This window comes from Microcaecilia unicolor, chromosome 6 (assembly GCF_901765095.1).
Source record: "Microcaecilia unicolor chromosome 6, aMicUni1.1, whole genome shotgun sequence".
NCBI lineage: Eukaryota > Metazoa > Chordata > Amphibia > Gymnophiona > Siphonopidae > Microcaecilia > Microcaecilia unicolor.
In genome coordinates, this window is record NC_044036.1 from 33,216,838 (window position 1) to 33,237,302 (window position 20,465).

Below are 20,465 nucleotides of genomic sequence, written 5' to 3' on the forward strand. Positions count from 1 at the left end.
TCTCCCTTCACCTGTCTCTTTTCCAAGCTAAAGAACCCAAACCTCTTTAGCCTTTCCTCATTCGAGAGCAGTTCCACCCCCTTTATCATATTGGTCACTCTTCTTTGAACCTTTTCTAATTCCGCTATATATTTTTGAGAAATGGCGACCAGAACTGAATGCAATACTCAAGGTACGGACGCACCATGGAATGATACAAAGGCATTATAGTATTTTTGGTCTTATTCGCCATCCCTTTCCTAATAATTCCTAGCATCCTATTTGCTCTTTTGGCCGTCGCCGCACACTTTCATATGAAGTTGCCCCATTTTAAACATATACATGTAAGTGCCACCAATTAAGTAGTGAGGTTACAATTTTAATGGGGCTTTATTTTGGAGATAGAGAAAAGCTTAATCCCTCGTGTAAAGTCCAGGCCAAAATGAGCACTTTTTAAAGCCTGCCGTTGAGTGGCTGTAAAAGCTAATGTGACATCTTTTCCTCATACCCTTGTATTCCCTTTGAGAAACGGGGAATATTTGATGCTGGTTCCACCCAAGTCTAGCCCAAAGCATACCCCCTCAAAATCTCTAGGCAGTGTGGATTTCTGCGTGTAAATATTAGTTTTCTGACTTTGGCTTTTACACATGTGACCTGCTGCACAAAAAGTTACCAAAGTATAATCCTGCCAAATTTCAGCCTCAGGTATAGACTAATTACATCTTTAAAAAATGAGAAACCTTCATCAATAAAAAAGTAATTAACCCTAGAAATCACACATCCCACTAAAGGCACTTGCAGTTTGTAGGCTGTGGAATATCTAAATTGTGAAAAATATTGCATAGTCCCATTCTACTGACCCCATAGTACACAAAACTTTCAAAAATATAAGTTGCCCAAATTTACCCCTCCAAACTTTTATAGCCTTTATCTCTGTTATTTGTAACCCCACTTTTGGTACCTTTTCGCTCAGCAGGTCACATATGTTAAGGGCATTATTTGTAAATGGAAATCATGTATATGGCTTCTAAAATAAACCCCTCCCCTCACCCGATGTATCCAATGTAAAAAAAATGATGAATATAGAACATATAGGGACCCTTTTACAAAAGCAGCAGAAAGCCCAACATGGGCTTACCGCTCACTAAAAGGGAAGTACCACCAGGCTACCGTAGCAGCCCAGCAGTAGTTACCACCTCCAGCGCACACCATTTCTGCTAGTACAAAAAATATTTTTATTTTTGTAGTGCCGGTGTGCACTAGGGGCGTAGCCAGACTTTGTCGGGAGGGGGGTCCAGAGCCCGAGGTGAGGGGGCACATTTTAGCCCCCCCGGCACCGCCGACCCCCCTGCCATTTTTTACCTCCCCGCCGCCAACACCACCTTTGACCCCCCCTCCAGCGCGCCAACCCTTTCGACCCCCTCTTCCCACCACCGCCAACCCTCCTCCGCCAGCCGAAGTCCTCTTCTCCGGCGTGGCCAAGTTGCTGATCTGCAAGGGCAGGTTTCTGTTTCTGTGAGTCTGATGTCCTGCACCTCAAGGGGTGGCTGTAAGTGCTCCCACCCAAAATGGGTGCACGGTAAGTGCTTCACTTACCGCACGTCCATTTCTTTAAAAAAAAAACAACCCTGCCTTTTATCCATTTCAGTAAAAGGGGACCTCAGTGTGCGTCAAAAACATGCACCGACATCAGCGCAGGCACCTTTTTGCCGCATCTTCGTAAAAGGACCCCATAGCTAGATGTGCTTTGTCCAAGTATGCATTTATAAAGAATATCAAGAAGGCGGACATGTTTTTATTTACAAGAATCAGGGATGTCAGTCTTACTTGTACTTTGATAACAACTGAAAGAAAATCATTTGAAAAATGATCTCTTCAAAGGAAGAATAGTAAATGCATGGAATAACCTCCCAAAGGAGCTAGGGAACCAAAACTAGTAATTAAATTGCAAAAAACACAGATAATACTTAGCAGCAAAGGAGGAAAGGACAATGCAAGAGGCATTAAATCAACCAACTAAATGGACCATGTGGTCTCTATCTGCCATTTTAGTCTCCATTTCTCTCTCTATATATAATTATCTCTAAAGAGTATGCTTTGTTATGACATTAGAATGGTACCACTAACCTTTATCTATCATTTCATTTAGAACAATTTGATTGGAGATAGCAAAGAAATATGCCATTTTAATGGATAAGAGGAAATATATCAATTAATGTTCTAGCTTGTATATTCTGTATTCTCTTCCTCTTTTCTTTTTACCAAGGACAAGTGAGACATGCTACTGGCAGGAAGCAGAGTCTGCTCACAACCCTCCCATTGTCTCCTTACTACTACTACTTAACATTTCTAGAGCGCTACTAGGGTTACACAGCACTGTACAAATTAACAAAAAAGGACAGTCCCTGCTCAATGGAGCTTACAATCTAAAGGTCGAAATGTCAAGTTGGGGCAGTCTAGGTTTCCTGAGTAGAGGTATAGTGGTTAGGTGCTGAAGGTGACATTGAAGAGGTGGGCCTTGAGCAAGGATTTGAAGATGGGCGGGGAGGGGGCCTGGCGTATGGGCTCAGGGAGTTTATTCCAAGCATGGGGGTGAGGCGAGGCAGAAAGGGCGGAGCCTGGAGTTGGCAGTGGTGGAGAAGGGTACTGATCTCTACAAGCAAATAAAAGGAAATGCAAACTGGCCAGAAAAGATGAGCCTTAAAGAATATCAAGAAATGCCAGGAACAGTGGTAATGAGGAGAGGCATGGGGAAAAGTGATCATTATTTGACAAATTGCACTGATTTTATGCAATAATGATCAAGGTGTCTCCCATCCAAGAACAGAGAATTCATACAGAGGGTAAATTTATTAAAGGTGGCCTATAATGAGAAGGCACCTATTTTTAGCCTGTTCTGTAACGATACATAGGTGCCAAAGGGGCTCCTTTTTGAAAGAGAAAAACATCCAAAAGTATCATGAAGCACCATTTGGACAGATTTCTTCTCAAAACATCCAAATCGGTATTTTCGAAACCTGTTTTGCAGATGTCATAAGTACATAAGTAATGCCACACTGGGAAAAGACCAAGGATCCATCGAGCCCAGCATCCTGTCCACGACAGCGGCCAATCCAGGCCAAGGGCACCTGGCAAGCTTCCCAAACGTACAAACATTCTATACAATCAAGCCATTGTGACATCACTAATGAGGTTGGCTCTTATTGGTGGAATGAGCCACTATGACATCACAATAGGTTAAATCACTGCTCTATGTAATAAAAGTGAGCCAAGTAGAGGACATAAGTACATAAGTAATGCCACACTGGGAAAAGACCAAGGGTTCATCGAGCCCAGCATCCTGTCCAAGACAGTGGCCAATCCAGGCCAAGGGCACCTGGCAAGCTTCCCAAACGTACAAACATTCTATACAATCAAGCCATTGTGACATCACTAATGAGGTTGGCTCTTATTGGTGGAATGAGCCACTATGACATCACAATAGGTTAAATCACTGCTCTATGTAATAAAAGTGAGCCAAGTAGAGGACATAAGTACATAAGTAATGCCACACTGGGAAAAGACCAAGGGTTCATCGAGCCCAGCATCCTGTCCAAGACAGTGGCCAATCCAGGCCAAGGGCACCTGGCAAGCTTCCCAAACGTACAAACATTCTATACATGTTATTCCTGGAATTGTGGATTTTTCCCAAGTCCATTTAGTAACCCCTTTTTAAACTCTGCTAAGCTAACCGCCTTCACCACGTTCTCTGGCAACGAATTCCAGAGTTTAATTATGTGTTGGGTGAAGAAAAAGTTTCTCCGATTTGTTTTAAATTTATTACACTGTACTTTCATCGCATGCCCCCTAGTCCTAGTATTTTTGGAAAGCGTGAACAGACGCTTCACATCCACCTGTTCCACTCCACTCATTATTTTATATACCTCTATCATGTCTCCCCTCAGCCGTCTCTTCTCCAAGCTGAAAAGCCCTAGCCTCCTTAGTCTTTCTGGCTGTTACTTTCATAACGTGTCCCCATTGGGAAAAGGTGTCTAAAGTAGTGGATGCAAAATGCTGAGCATGGCTGATTTTCTGTTCCATGAGTCCATAAGCAGACTGAGAAAGTTATATGTTTGAAATTCTAACCTTTTTAAAAACTTTTTTTTCACATAAAAGTATGGGATTTGGACTATTGTATACAAATTGTTTGCTCTAACAAAATTCATTAAAACCTCTTTTTTGTTTGTTTCTGGTGACTTTAGTCACCTTTTCCCAGAGATGGTCATATTTGCACCCAAGGAAGGTTGAACGGTATGTAAAGAACAGCTTTCCTGGCAAAGCAAAATACCTATGAGATGCTGGATACAAATATAAACACAAACCTGATTGCTGAAGCTGTTCACTGTTCATAATTAAAGTATATTCATAGACGCCGCCGAGAACAGCTTCTGTGATGTAATGCGTTCCGTAATCCCTGAAGAGGTCTCGATATTCACCATAACTGTATTCCAAAGGCAACTGCTTTATTCTCTGGAAAAACTCATAATGAAGCATCAGATTCCTGCTTTTCAGTTTATATCGGGCCACTTGTAGGTCAGATCGAGCATGGATATATTTACTAGCCTAAAAGGAACAAAGGTCCAGGAAACTAGAACAGCAGCTCTGGGGAATATTTCTATTTCAGAAGTGTTTTGCAGTCTGTAATTTTTATTTATTTGTTTCAAATAGTGTCACCCTCTTGTGGCTGCCAGTTATGTGTACGACCAAAATAATTATCTGTTGTGTTCAGAATTTTCAGAACTATTCTCAGTATTTTGGTGCTTTTGGTGTTTTACATTGTTGATTTAATAACAAGAAACAATATGCATTTGAGATTTTGAATGCGCAAAAAATTATGCATGCATTAATTCATAGTTTAATGTACATTTAATAGATTTTGCACACACTAACCCCCGTTTACTAAGCCAGCCCAAACAAAATAAAACAAGATATTAAATCATTTTTCCTTGTACACCTCTACCAGCTTTTCCTTCCCCTACTACTGGGGTGGAAAGAAGTTGGGGAAAGGGGTTCTTCCAGTGGGCTTCAGAAGGGGACGGATGATCTTAAGGGGCTTTGGGAGGAGATACATTCTCTTGGAGGCTTCAGGAGAAGGGTACATGATCTGGGGGGGGGGGCTATAAGAGGAGGGTATATGCTTTAGAGGATCTATGGGAGGGGCGGATGCTCTTAAAAGGGGGCTTTGGGAGGAAGGTGGATCTGGGGCGTAACCAGACACCCAATTTTGGGTGGGCCTGGGCCCAAGATGGGTGGGCAGAAGAACCATGCCCCATCCCACAGGTGATTTGGTCTCTCCTTCTCTCACCTGCATGCCATATGGTCTCTCAAACACCCCCCCCCCCCCTCCCCTGCATACCTTTTAAATAGCAGATCTTCACCAGCAGCATGCAGCAACTAATACACACTGCTCATGTTGGCCCCACAGCCTTCCCTCTGATGCAACTTCCTGTTTCCGCATAGGCGGGAATACGTCAGAGGAAAGGCTGTGGTGCTGGTGTGATTAATATGCATCAGTCGCTGCTCACTGCAGGTGAAGATCTGCTATTTACAAGGTATACAGGAGGGACAGTTGTTGGGAGTTTTCGGATGGTGGGACTTTGGGATCCCTGCCAGTCACATCATAGATGTGCTGCTACTGGGTGGGCCTGAGCCTAAAGTGGGTGGGCCTGGGCCCACCCAGGCCCACCCTTGGCTACGCCACTGAGGTGGATGTTCTATGGGGGATAGATTTCAAGACCTCAATTGAAAATACAATCACCGTTAAAGGTTTTGATTGAACAACAGCTATAATAAATTGCACAGGGGCATACACATATACAAGTAAATATATTGGTAAGAACACACATGCAAATTTAGCTCATGCATATTCATTGCATAGATGTTCAAAACCCAGCTGACTTGGAGGGGCATAATTGAAAGGGACGCCCAAGTTTTGTTGAGGACGTCCTCCTAAAACATCCCGATGGAGGGGCGGGGAAACCCGTATTATCGAAACAAGATGGACGTCCATCTTTCATTTCGATAATACGGTCGGGGGACGCCCAAATCTTGAAATTTAGGTCATCCTTAGAGATGGTTGTCCCTAGACTTGGTCGTTTCTGATTTTCGGCGATAATGGAACCCAAGGACGCCCATCTCAGAAACGACCAAATGCAAGCTTTGCTCGTGGGAGGAGCCAGCATTTGTAGTGCACTGGTCCCCCTGACATGCCAGACACCAACCGGGCACCCTAGGGGGCACTGCAGTGGACTTCAGAAATTGCTCCCAGGAACATAGCTCCCTTATCTTGTCTGCTGAGCCCCCCAACCCCCCCTAAAACCCACTACCCACAACTGTACACCACTACCATAGCCCTTACAGGTGAAGGGGGCACCTAGATGTGGGTACAGTGGGTTGCTGGTGGGTTTTGGAGGGCTCGCTGTTTCCTCCACAAACATAACAGGTAGGGAGGGGGATGGGCCTCGGTCCGCCTGTCTGAAGTACACTGCACCCACTAAAACTGCTCCAGGGACCTGCATACTGCTGTGATAGACCTGAGTATGACATCTGAAGCTGGCATAGAGGCTGGCAGAAATATTATTAAAGATATTTTTTGAGGGTGGGAAGGGGTTAGTGACCACTGGGGGAGTAAGGGGAGGTCATCCCTGATTCTCTCTGGTGGTCATCTGGTCATTTAGGCCACCTTTTAGTGCCTTGGTCATAAGAAAAACAGGACCAGGTAAAGTCGTCCAAGTGCTTGTCAGGGATGCCTTTTTTTTTCCATTATGGGTCGAGGACGTCCATGTGTTAGGCACGCCCAAATCTCGCCTTCGCTATGACTCTGATATGCCCCCTTGAACTTTGGCCGTCCCTGCGACGGAAAGCAGTTGGGGACTTTATTTATTTTTTGTCTATTAGATTGTAAGCTCTTTGAGCAGGGACTGTCTTTCTTCTATGTTTGTACAGCGCTGCGTATGCCTTGTAGCGCTATAGAAATGCTAAATAGTAGTCCAAAATCAGTTTTCGATTATACCGATTTGGATGACCCTGTGAGAAGGACGCCCATCTTCTGATTTGTGTCGAAAGATGGGTATCCTTGTCTTTCGAAAATGAGCCTGCAAGTGTCTTCCAGTTTTGGTAACCCCTGGTATAATTTTACATTTCTTCTAGTATTCTCTTGTCTACATTCAAACAGATATAAAATTCATGGGTAATATTTCTCTATGGACGTTACGTTAATTTTTAAAGTGAAAGTATTGTGTATACTTTCCCTTTCAAAATTCTATTGCCCTTCCCTCTGCCCCCCCCCCCCAAAGAATGCTTCCCCCTACAGCAGATAAAATTATCCATGTAGTATGAGAACATGCTTGATTTTATCTGCATACAGGGAAGACAATTTTCTGCAAGCTCATTACTATGGGGAAACAGTGTTTTACCTGTGGAAGCATCTTTCAAAATGTTTGCTTCAAGAAGCAGTCTCAAAACTATATAGCAGTCCAGTATGCTCCACTGCAAGGACAAAATTCTTCGTAAGAAAAGCAACAAAAAGCACTTACTGTTCTGGAAAATTTTCTTGTCCTTTTAATAAACTTCTGAAATTTGCTGTCACTGTAACTGAAGCCCAGCTCAAATACTCCTGGTATTTTGAAGCCAAAACTGAAGCTGGTCTGTTTCATAAAAGCCTCGAAAGTATCTTCTTCAAAGTCTGTGTAGGATTCGTATTCTGTCCATTTAAATACATATTTGCCTTTGGACTTTAGAAAAAAAAAGGCAAAAAAATTAAGCCTTTTTATATAAACAGTATTTAACATTCACTGACTGGCATTGAATCATGGGGGAACCGGTATTAACTCATGGTCTATTACAGCACTTACTTCTGGAATGTAACTTTCTACATTGTATGGTTTTCGAAATCTGGTGTTGATAATATAATGGGGTGCACATCCACCAGCGTTGTATCTGTGGTCCAAAACTAATCCTTCGAGAGTATTAGTGAAGATATTTAATCTGCAGAAAAGACAGGAAAAGGGTGTCATAGAAGTGAGAAGTTACATAAGTATTGCCAAACTGGGACAGACCGAAGGTCCATCAAGCCCAGCATCCTGTTTCCAACAGTGGCCAGTCCAGGTCACAAGTACCTGGCAAGATCCCAAAAAAGTACAATACATTTTATGCTGCTTATTCTAGAAATAAGCAGTGAATTTTCCCAGTCCATTTTAATAATGATCTATGGACTTTTCCTTTAGGAAGCCAGCCAAACCTTTTTTAAACCTCGCTAAGCTAACCGCCTTTACTACATTCTCTGGCAACGAATTCCAGAGTTTAATTACACGTCGAGTAAGGAAAATTTTTCTCTGATTTGTTTTAAATTTACTACTTTGTAGCTTCAACGCGTGCCCCCTAGTCCTAGTATTTTTGGAAAGAGTAAACAAGTGATTCATCATGACTACGTGTTCCACCCCACTCATTATTTTATAGACATCTATCATATCTCCCCTCAGCAATTCAATAATCTAGGCACCCCATTTATAGCACCACTACCACACATAAAAGTACAGAATGCTAGCACTTATGGGGTCGATATTCAAAGCAATTTAAATGGCCAGGAGAGGCTGAGAGACCACATATTTAAGCATACCCTCCACTCTTAAAGTCCCATAAATCTTTCAACATTATGTCCTGTTTTTCCTCTCTAGTTGGAGACACACTAGGTGATTCTGCCAATTGAAAAGTTATCGGCAGCTTGGTAAATATAATCGACGACTTAGCAGTTTCACCATATTCCTGAACTTGAGGCAGGGAAACCTCTTGGGAGTTTCCATCTTGACAGGACAAAGGAGGAAGAGGGGGAGTATGATCTGGTGTACAGGGGATGCATAAAGTGGATTCTAACAAGTGGAGCCCCATTTTACATTGAACGTAAGAACGGAATCGAGACATCCAGGTCAGGATGTGCTTGATTCTGGTGGTAGGGCCTTTTTTCAAATACCAACAGGAGAGAACCAGGCTCACCCATTAAAGCGGGGGCCGACCACAACCGGGCTGAAGGCCAACGAAGACAGAAGTGTGGGGTAGGGTACAGGGAGGGACAGCTAGAGAGCAGAGGTAGTAGTGGGAGAGAAACAAGGGGTAGCAAGGGGAGGGGGCAGGAAAGAAGGGGAGGAGCAAGGGAGGAGGAGAGAGGAATTTGAACTGCACAGGAAGTCCTTTTGAATTTGGAGGCAGGAGAAGAGCAAAGCTCACCCGCCCACCCAGTTGAGAGGCAAGATTTGTCGCAGCGAGGCGTTAGACTACAATGTTTACGCGCAGCCAGCAATGGGTACACAGCAGCTTGACACATAACAGTTACAAGTTTGGGGTAACTACTGCTGCAGAAAGAGTTGTGTGGAAAGTTATCAAGTTGATGCAAATGGTAGGCTTGCATGTGAGCAGCCTTGTTATAAGGAAACAACGTGTATACAGCTTGTCTCCTGGCTTCGACGGCCGGGAGGCCTAGAACATCATTTTGTAAATGTGGTAGGTGCCTCCTTCAACGGGAGACACCAAGTGACGTCGGGTGCTTGGAAAACAGCACAGGGGGCCACAGGGGCTTGGTACGGCTTGGCCTGTGGCCCAGAATATGCAACTATGTGTAGAAGCTGTGTACCCGGGTAGAAATGCATGCTGGCATAATGATTATTAGAAGATGTAATGTAATTTGTTTAAGTTGTAACAATTTTGATGTTCCTGGCTGCGGCCAAAATAAATCCAATTCTATCAAAGATACGGCTTGTAGTGTGGTATTGAAGGGGGCGGGGGTTGATACGTCTGAGTGTGTGCCGACTGCACGAGTTGTGAATGTGTATTTGCCAGACTGTGCAGCAGTAGCAGCCATTTTACAAATTTCGCATAGAAAACAACAGTCCAATGGTGGTCAAGATGGCATCTGATGCAGCCATGTGGAGCTGTTTTCGAATTTGGCTCAATTGGAGACAGTAGGGGCAACTCTAGTATGGGGAAGAGAAAGCTAAATGGGTGATATATTACTCGTTACTCACCAATGCAACCTCAGGCTCACAGCCGGCCCACAAAGCCTTCAGGATAGCACCTGGTAAAGAGGTTGGCGTTTTTGGGACAACTCCAGTAGACTCAGAGCAAAGTGGAGAGGGGTCATCTCTCAGCCCCGAACAGTGAGTGCATGCCCCTGAAGTGCTTCATCTGCGGGAGTCCCTGCCTTGATGCTGCAAAGTTCATTGACGCTTAAGCCAAGGAAGGAGGAAGATCCCTTGGGGTGTCTGATCATCATTAGGCCACTTCCTGGCAGTGGCATGGTTGCACTGCAGGAGCAAAGAACTTCACTACCGGAACAGTGGGGATAAACAGTATTTATTCTTTGATCTTAAACAATTGTTGTAGTTTATTATGTCAAAAGAAGAGCCCATGGTATCGATGACTTCTATCTCTAATGTTCCTGTTTAGTTCTGGCTGACGTAAAACATCTTTCCCATCCATATTGAGCTGTTTTGGTTTTTACTTATTTGAATTATTTCCTTGATCCTGGTCTAAGTTTTCTTTGTTGAATTTTGTGGTTGAAATTTACGGTGTGAGGGAAAAAGTTTTGATGATTATATATGTTAATTTCTTTCCATTCGTTATTATATGATAGATGATATATTATAACATCTAATAAATATACAGTTATTTAAATAAAAAGAAAAATAAACAGCCTGTATCCAGCAGCTTCTACGTGGAGGTGTCTGTTCATGGAAGTGGTGATGTCACCACATTTTGCAAATCTACATCTCTACGTGCTGACCAGGTGAGGAGACAATTTTAACCTGGTTTCATTTTGAAGAAGGAAATAAACTACAAGGGATTGAGCAGAATGACTCCCTTAATCCCTCCTGTAAAACTCTGGCTGAGAAGAGCATTTTTTTTTTTTAAACCAATGTGGGCCTTTGAGCTAGTGTAAAACCCAACATGGAATGTTTTTCCATGAACACATATATTCCTTTTGTAAAATGGGGAATATACATGCAAATGCTGCTGTGTTTTACATGGATGTATTTCTAAAATAATGGTGAAAAAAAAAGAAGAGAAAAAAACCCCAAACACTTTTACTTTTTTTTTTCTGGTGTTTAGGTAATGATCAGATTTCTGACTCCTTCTGATTACAACAATCTCTCTATTTACTCTCCCCCAGGCTCAAGAGGCAGAGTGGGGCTTTCCAGACGACCCCTTATCCTGATCTCTGTTTTATCCTATTGTCTAACCTGCCCCAGTATTTTTTCCCCCACTGTGACCTCTTATAAATCAGCTTGTAGGGATGAAGGTGATGCGTTCTCTGAGGCTGCTACTGTGTCATGGATCAGCAAGCAGGGAATGTGCAGGGCACGGTGGAATCTTCTCAAAAGACTGTTTGCCTCATTTCTGCAGGTCATGTAATTTTCTGTACTTTAAAAATGGGTTTCTAGACCTCTGATGCTCCCCTGTTTCACATTTGGCTGATCACAGTCTCAGGAGCTGTTTATCAGTAATAGTGAACACGTTCTTCAAACAGCCCTATATTTGGCTGCTCTGTTGACTGATCCCTGAAATAAAAAGCTATATAAATGGTGTATACATGGGCGGGTGGGGTATTGCCTAGCTAGATTCACAGGAGTTAAAATTGCATCCCACCTAGGGGAGCAATTCTATAACCATAGGTGCTATCATTTACAAGTGCAAAGATTTGGAATAATCGCATTTAAGTGTGTATGTGAGCACACGTGTGTGCAAACGCAGCATTCTGCCTAAATGCTATTCTGTACCTTACACAGCCCCAGATTCTATATAGGTTGCCCAAAGCTGGTCATGCAAATTTAGAAACCAATCGCAGATCCACGTACAAATTAATTAGCCAATGCGGTATCAGCAATCAATAACTGGAGTTAGTTTATAGTTACGTGTGGACCTGCCCTATATGCTATTCTGTAAAATGCACCTAAATTTCATAGTGTGTAACCCTAAAGGGGTGTGGCCATTGGAGGGACATGGGAGGATCAAGGACATTCCAGAAGTTAGATGTGATGTTATAGAATACTATCATTTGGGTGCCATAAATTGGGACCATATGGGCTCAGTCGGGAAATCGAATGGCAGACACTCATTTAATAATATTATGATCCCCAATTGTCTCATTGATTGAATTCCAGTCAGCTGTTCAGTTCCTGAATTGTGATTAGTGCTCCTCGTTGAAAGGGAATTGATTGGTTATAAAACCCTGGTGAAAAGTATCGGCGGCCATCTTACACGCCGTCCGTCAGAAATATTCTTGGTTCGTATCGATCAAGATATGTATTAGGACATAGTAGTATCGCTGCTTATTAAGAATTATTATTTTTTATAGGAGACTACCGTGGAAACGCAAAGCATGGATCTATGTCGGTGACATCTGGTTTCCAGCATTTGAGAGCTTTATAAAAGCTAAGTACTATCTCTAAATTCTTACATACATATAAAAGAAAGAAATTTGAGATATATATATATAATGGCTTTGGCCTGATGATATACTGCTTAAAGGGTTTTGGTCTAAAAATAACCTGAAAGTAAATGTTAATGAAAAAATTATCTAAAAAAATAAGGATTAATGAGGATTGCGATACCACCCCTGAAAGTATGCTTGGCTCATTGAATTACAGTAATACCTCGGTTTTCGTTGACTTTGGTTATCGTCAGTTTTGGTTTTCGTTGATTTTTTCAGTGAAAAATTTGTCTCGGATTTCATCGGCGTGCCCACGTGACCTCGCTGCTAATTTTGCGAAAAACAAAGGACGACCCACGCATTCTCCTGCTCATTGTGGCGTTGTTTCTCGTTCTGTGAGCATCACCTCGCGCATGTAACGCAATGCACGTAAGATAAAAATCACATGTGCTCAAATCTCATTGTCCCTGTTAAGTGTTTCCCTTGCTAATAAGTTAACCCTTTCCCTTTAGCTCCATCATGGGACTATATTTATTCTCTATAAAATGTGTTTTTGGTATGTATTTTGGAGTGTCTAGAACGAATTAATTGGATTTACATTGATTCATATGGAAATAATTGCCTCGGTTTTCGTCGGTTTCAGTTTTTGTTGATTGTTTTCGGACGGATTATCAACGAAAACTGAGGTATCACTGTATTTAGCCAAATAGGGGCAGGTACGCTGATCTGATAGATCCTACTATGATTTCCTGATGCTGGTGGTTGGGCGGCGGGGATAGTGCTGGGCAGACTTATACAGTCTGTGCCAGAGCTGGTGGTGGGAGGCAGGGATAGTGCTGGGCAGACTTATACAGTCTGTGCCAGAGCTGGTGGTGGGAGGCGGGACTAGTAGTTGGGAGGCGGGGATAGTGCTGGGCAGACTTATAGGGTCTGTGCCAGAGCTGGTGGTTGGGAGGCAGGGTTGGTGTTGGGAGGCGGGGATAGGGCTGGCCAGACTTATACGGTCTGTGCATTGAAGAGGACAGTACAAATAAAAAGGTAGCACATATGAATTTATCTTCTTGGGTAGACTGGATGGACCGTGCAGGTATTTTTCTGCCGTCATCTACTATGTTTACTATGTTTTTGATCTTTAAGGAATATAGACTGATACAAAATACTGATTTGTGTAAATTGGGTGCCAGCATTTATACCAGGTTTTGGCAGGGGTAAATGCTTGTGCCTAAGTTAGGCTCCAAAATGCATGCTAAGCTAGTATCCTTAAAGATTGTCCTGCGCCCTTTATAAAATACTAGTTTAGCGCCAATCATTTCAGTACCTAACGTTTGGTACAATTTACTGAATTCTGTCCATAGTGTGTATTTGCAAAGGGGAGATATTCAGGGGTGGACTATGAGCCAAACTCACACTTACACAAGTCCATTCAAACTCTTCACATTAGTATCTTTCCAGTCCATATTCAAAACACACTTTAAGCAGGTAGGAGGGGCTCCTGACCACTTAAACTGCACTCTATGGGCTGGCCACGGATATTCAGTGGCACTTAACCAGCAGTGCCGCTGAATACAGCTCTGGCTGGACATTTTTGAAGTGGGCAGGATAGGGGCATTCCAAGAGCGGAGTTGGGGAGGAGCTGGCAGCTAGGTGGGTGCCAGCAGTATTTAGTGCTGGTGCCCACAAAGCTAAGCCTAAATAGCAGTCCTAACTTTGGTCATTTAGCTATGTGGGTGCAGACACTGAATACTGGCCAGCACCCACATAAATTTCAGTTCCTGGCTTGAATTATGTTGATCCCACCACCTGGAAGATCCAGAACTCTCTTCTGATCCCCACTCCGTCCCTCCTACCCCTCAAAAGAGCAAGAACCCCCCCCCCCCTTATGATCTCCGCTCCTTCCCTTCCAGCCATGATGAGAAGGAGTGAATGGCTCTCACTCCTGTCTGTTTCCTCCTAGAGCATCAGGTATTGGGCAGGTAGGCCTGCAGCAATCATGGGGAGGGGGGAGAGCTCTGGAAGTTCCAGGTGGGGGGAGGAGGACTAGAAGGAGGATCCTATGGGGGAATATAGATATTCAAGGGGGTGGGATGGAGAGGGGGGATAACCTGAGGAGGTTTCTGGATACTCCAAGGGGTAGGAGGTAGGATAAGAATCGGGGGGGGGGGGGGAGAATCTGGTAAGACATCCTTATATGGGTCCTGGGCAATAGTCAGCCGGAACCCACATATGTGTCTTATGTGGATACCAGCTCAGTACTAGCCAAGACCCACATAAGGCCTGGTGGCTGGCACATGATGAATTAGCCCCGGATAAGTCAATGCCAACACCTGTACATGGTCCACGCTGAATATCTGGAGTTAATTCTGCCCCCTGCAGTCAGTGATTACAAAAATGCTGACCATCGTGGGCTGAATATCTGCCAGTTTATTTTTAGAAAATTACTACTGAGTTGGGGGCACTCAGAGAGAGAGAGAGAGGGAGGTTGGGTACAGTATATTTTGGTTCATTGACTCTGCATGAAAGGTTGGATACCCCTGAACTATGCAGTACAAGGTCGCGTTTATTATGGCATTGTTTGCATGCCTTGAAATGTGGTCTCTAACTATGATATCTGAGAAAATAAAATTGCTGTTAGCATCAACTTACCAGATAGTCTGTCCAGTGGCGTAGCCAGACTGCCAATTTTGGGTGGGCCTGAACCCAAAGTGGGTGGGCACAAAATTTTCTCTCTACCCCCCCCCCCCCCCAGCAAAATGTAGTCACATTCAGATGCATTTGTCACACAGGGTAAAGTGTTGCTTTTCAGTGCATCAGATTTCAGACAATTTATTTAATAGCCTAACACCCTTTTCAATGAGCTTTCAGAGGCCAAAACCTCCTGCCTCAGGTCAGTATAATGCTGTTACGGTATCCTCGCCTGACCTAAGGAAGGAAGTATTGGTCTCTGAAACTTTATTAACACCATATTACTTTATCCTAAATTAAAAATAAAATTATTTTCTTTACCTTTCTTGTATGGCCATTTACTTTTTCTCATTGTGTCGCTCCCAGTCTCTAGATTCTGCTTTCCTTCGTTTTCGCTTAACTCTTCTGCCACGGTTTCCTGGCCATTTCTCATTTTTCTCTCATTTTTCTTTGCTTTCTTCAATATTTTTCTGCCTCTCTCTCTCTGTCCTGATTTAATTCATTCTTACTATCCATTCTTTAATTTCCTTCATCTACTTATGGCTTTTCATCTTTTTCTCACCCTTGTTCTCCCCATGCCCCTTCATCTTATTCTCCAATCTTTCACTACTCCCCCTTTCCATGCAGCAGCTCTCCTCTTTCTCTCCCCATCATTCCAGTGTCTCCCTTCTCTCTCCCCATCCTTCCAATAGTCTCCCCTCTTTCTTTCTGCATCCTTCCATCCAGTGTCACCTCTTTCTCCCTACCCTTCCATCCAGCATCTTCCCTCTTTCTCTCCCCATCCTTCCACCCATCTACCCTCTCTCCTGATCCTTCCATCTAATGTCTCTCTCCCTCCTTCTAACCAGTGTCTATCTCTCTACCCTTTTCTATTCAGTGTCCCTTCTCTCTACACATCCTTCCACTCTCCCCTTTTTCTCTGCATCCTTTCATCCATCTCCCCTCTTTCTCTGCCATCCTCCCATCTGTTTTCCCTCTTTCTCTCCACATCCTTCCATTTTCCCTCTTTCTCTGCCATCCTCCCATCTGTTTTCCCTCTTTCTCTCCACATCCTTCCATTTTCCCTCTTTCTCCCCATCCTGCCATCTGTTTTCCCTCTTTCTCTCCCCATCCTTCCATTTTCCCTCTTTCTCTGCCATCCTCCCATCTGTTTTCCCTCTTTCTCTCCCCATCCTTCTGTTTTCCCTCTTTCTCTCCCCATCCTGCCATCTGTTTTCGCTCTCTCTCCCCATCCTTCCATTTTCCCTCTTTCTCTGCCATCCTCCCATCTGTTTTCCCTCTTTCTCTCCCCATCCTTCTGTTTTCCCTCTTTCTCTCCCCATCCTTCTGTTTTCCCTCTCTCTGCCATCCTCCCATCTGTTTTCCCTCTTTCTCTCCCCATCCTTCTGTTTTCCCTCTTTCTCCCCATCCTGCCATCTGTTTTCCCTCTTTCTCTCCCCATCCTTCCATCTGTTTTCCCTCTTTCTCTCCCCATCCTTCTGTTTTCCCTCTTCTCCCCATCCTGCCATCTGTTTTCCCTCTTTCTCTCCCCATCCTTCCATTTTCCCTCTTTCTCCCCATCCTGCCATCTGTTTTCCCTCTTCTCTCCCCATCCTTCCATTTTCCCTCTTTCTCCCCATCCTGCCATCCATTTTCCCTCTCCCATTCAGGCCCACCAGCCCCAGCTCCCATTGCCGGCCACTGCTGCTTTTCCTGATGAGCAGCAGGGCTGGCGCTACAAAAAGAAGAAGCGCTCAGCTGACTGAGCTGAGCGCCAACGCATCGCTAACCCGACGAAGAAAAAATGTTTTTAAAAAAACGCGGCACTGCAGGCAGCCTCGAAGCATTGGCTGCTGGCTCTGCAGGCTCCTTCCGTCTCTTACGTCACTGCCCCTGCTTCGCTACAGGGGCAGTGATGTAAGAGACGGGAGGAGCCTGCACAGAGCCAGCAGCCAATGCTTCGAGGCTGCCTGCGGTGCCGCATTTTTTAAAAAACATTTTTTCTTGTCCTTAGCGACGCGTTGGCGCTCAGCTCAGTCAGCTGAGCGCTTCTTCTTTTTGTAGCGCCGGGCGCCGGCCCTACTGCTCATCAGGAAAAGCAGCAGTGGCCGGCAATGGGAGCTGGCGCTGGCGCTGGGCGGGCCTGGGCTGGGTGGGCCTGGGCCCACCCAGGCCCACCCGTAGCTACGCCCCTGAGTCTGTCTTGGGAAATTGTCATTTAGGATCAGATGGACTAAGGAAGCATTAGTAGCAACAAAATAGTAAACCCTTTTAAGACATCTGACTTGTGGAGGGTAAATCTATAACCATGTCACCTTCTCTGCTAAGAACACTCACCCACTTGCCAAGTTTTCTATTCCCCAGTACTCCTCCGTTGGATGGGTGCATGTCCGATATACTCTTCTGCAGTTTTCTTCATCCGACTGATCTCCACAGTCATCATCTCCATTGCAAACAAGTTTCTGCAGAATGCATCTTCCTGAGAGGAAACGGAGGAGGGTTTAGTTGCTTTCCATTACTCTTTTCTATTTTCTCTTCCAGGAGTGGAGGAGCAGCCTAATAGTGCAGCCGGCTTTGTTCCTGGCAACCTGGGTTCAATTCCCACTACAGCTCATTGTGACTTTGGGCAATTCACTTAACCCTCTATTGTCCCAGTTACAAAAACTAAGGGGCCATTTTACAGAGCGGCAGTAAGCCCAACGCAGGCTTACCACTCGCTCTTCCGGGACTACCACTGGCCCAATGTGGCCACTGGTGGGAGCCTTGCCCCGAGCATGCGCCATTTCGGGGGAAAAAAGAAACCCTCCGGAAATGGCTTGCATGGCAGTAACCTGGCGGTAATTGGACATTGGTGCATGCTGCCTTGTTACCGCTGGGTTAGCGTGGGAGCCCTTATCGCCACCTCAATGGATGGTGGTATGGGCTCCCCGTCGCATTGCCATGTGGTAAGAGTTCTCTTACCGCATGGCCATGTGTGCCTGGGGTCTTTTTACCCACTGTGGTAAAAAGGGCCCTGGCACTTGGGAAAAATGGCCCCAGGGCTTTTTTTGAGGGGGTACTTGGAGGTACTGAGTACCAACACCTTTTCCATTGTCTGCTAAAACTGACCCCATGGAACCCAAGTTTTTATGAAAGAGCTCAGGCTGTACACACCAATTCTGCCTTGTCATAGATTCTGGTTGCAGGGGGCCTGGCTATTGTGGGGTGGGTCCCTCAGTGATCACCCCACTCCTGAAGGATGGCCTAGCATTTGAGTACTGGCACCTTTTTTGCTAGAGAAGACACACTGAATGGCCCCCACCGCTAGCACAGGCCCCTTTTTCCCGCAGCTTGGTAAAAGGACCCCTTAGATTGGGAGCTCTCTAGGGACAGAGAAAGTACCAGCATACAATGCTGCATCAGGCAGAGCACCACCATTTTGAGGTGGTGCCCACAGGAGCAGGGAGGAAGTTCTAGTAAAATCACTTTGAATATTTCTTTATTTATTAGGATTTATTTACCGCCTTTTTGAAGGAATTCACTCCAGGCGGTGTACAGTAAGAATAGATCAATCATAAGCAATAGGCAATTCCAGCAGTAAAAATATTCAAAACAATACAAAGTATGGCATGTCAGCTTATAATTGAAAAAGAAAAATGTCTATATTGCGACCCAAATCGGGAGATAGACGTTTATCTCACAAAAACGAATAAAGCGGTCTAATCGAAAGCCGAATTTGGACGTTTTCAACTGCACTCCGTCGCGGATGCGGACAAAGTTGATGTGGGCGTGTCGAAGGCATGGTGAAGGCGGAACTGGGGCGTGGTTATCGGGCGATCAGAGATGGGCGCCTTTCGCCGATAATGGAAGAAAAATATGCGTTTTTAGCGAGAATTTAGGGCACTTTTCCTGGACCTTGTTTTTCCACGAATAAGGCCCCAAAAAGTGCCCTAAATGACCACTGGATGACCTCCCCTGACTCCCCCAGTGGTCACAAACCCCCTCCCACCACAAAATATGCCTTTTCACAACTTTTTATTTTCACCCTCAAATGTCATACCCACCTCCCTGGCAGCAGTATGCAGGTCACTGGAGCAGTTATTAGGGGGTGCAGTGGACTTCAGGCAGGTGGACCCAGGCCCATCCCCCCCCCCCCCACATGTTACACTTGTGCTGGTAAATGGGAGCCCTCCACTGTACCCACATGTAGGTGCCCCCCTTCACCCCTTAGGGCTATAGTAATGGTGTAGACTTGTGGGCGGTGGGTTTTGAGGGGCATTTGGGGGGCTCAACACCCAAGGGAAGGGTGCTATGCACCTGGGAGCTTTTACCTTTTTTTTGTTTTTGTAAAAGTGCCCCCTAGGGTGCCCGGTTGGTGTCCTGGCATTTGAGGGGGACCAGTGCACTATGACTCCTGGCCCCTTCCACGAACAAATGCCTTGGATTTATTCGTTTTTGACCTGGGCGCTTTCATTTTCCATTATCACTGAAAAACAAAAACGCCCAGCTCACAAATTGTCGAATAAAACATGGACGTCTATTTTTATCGAAAATACGGTTCGGTCCGCCCCTTCAGGGACCCGTTCTCGGAGATAAACGCCCATGGAGATAGACGTTTTTGTTCAATTATGCCCCTCATGGTATACTACTTACAATGTCAACACAATACGTAATAGAACATTATAATTGATAGTGAAGGATAAAGCAAAGATGGAACATATAGGTAAGAAAGTAGGAAGAGTTAGAAAGTAAGGTGATTGATTTAAAGAAAGTTGCACATGAAGTCAGAGAGATGGCTAAATATTATCTCAGCTAGGGTAGGGGTGGATAAACTATCCACCCAATAATATATATATTTTTTAAATATGAAATAATTTAAGTAAAATCAACTTGAGGTTGTTTACATTTCTGAATTCCTTGATCAAAGGATATTCTTTGAATTGTAAATCTTAAATGCAAATAAATAAAAAAAATCAACAAGGAGTTAGTAAACACTGTGATATACTTGACATTAAATTCTCAACCCTCTCCTGGAGGCTCACCTAGCCGGTTGGATTTCCGGGATTACCCCAATGAATATGCTTACAGTAGACACCTGTTGTGTGCCAAACTTGTCCAGATGTAAAGTGACAAGGTCAAGAACCACTGAATTGTTAAGATACACAATAGCTATAAGTTAAAACCTGCCATTTATGTTAAAGTCACCAGGTGGCACTGTTCTATTTAAGAGATTTATGCTTTGCATCCCTAAGCTAAGCTGCTAGTGTAACTGTTTTGCTTATGGGATACTGTGCCTGTTGTGTTAGTCAATAAAAGATCTCTTGAAAGTTGAAAAAAGAGGGTTTGTATAAAAGGGGAAATAATTTCTCTATATAGTGAATTGTGT

The 20,465-nt window shown here is 44.3% G+C and overlaps 1 protein-coding gene across 2 annotated transcripts in view; it reads right to left on the reverse strand.

Annotated features, from left to right (window-relative positions):
* Positions 1–20,465, reverse strand: part of C8B (complement C8 beta chain) — a 49,345-nt gene that overhangs the window by 18,196 nt on the left and 10,684 nt on the right. For both annotated transcript variants that reach the window (XM_030206547.1, XM_030206545.1), the window contains exons 4-7: positions 17,438–17,579; positions 7,872–8,004; positions 7,554–7,751; positions 4,341–4,581 (exon numbers count right to left, since the gene is read on the reverse strand). In XM_030206547.1, coding sequence (XP_030062407.1) covers positions 4,341–4,581; positions 7,554–7,751; positions 7,872–8,004; positions 17,438–17,579 — 714 coding nt within the window. The remainder of the gene's footprint in view (positions 1–4,340; positions 4,582–7,553; positions 7,752–7,871; positions 8,005–17,437; positions 17,580–20,465) is intronic.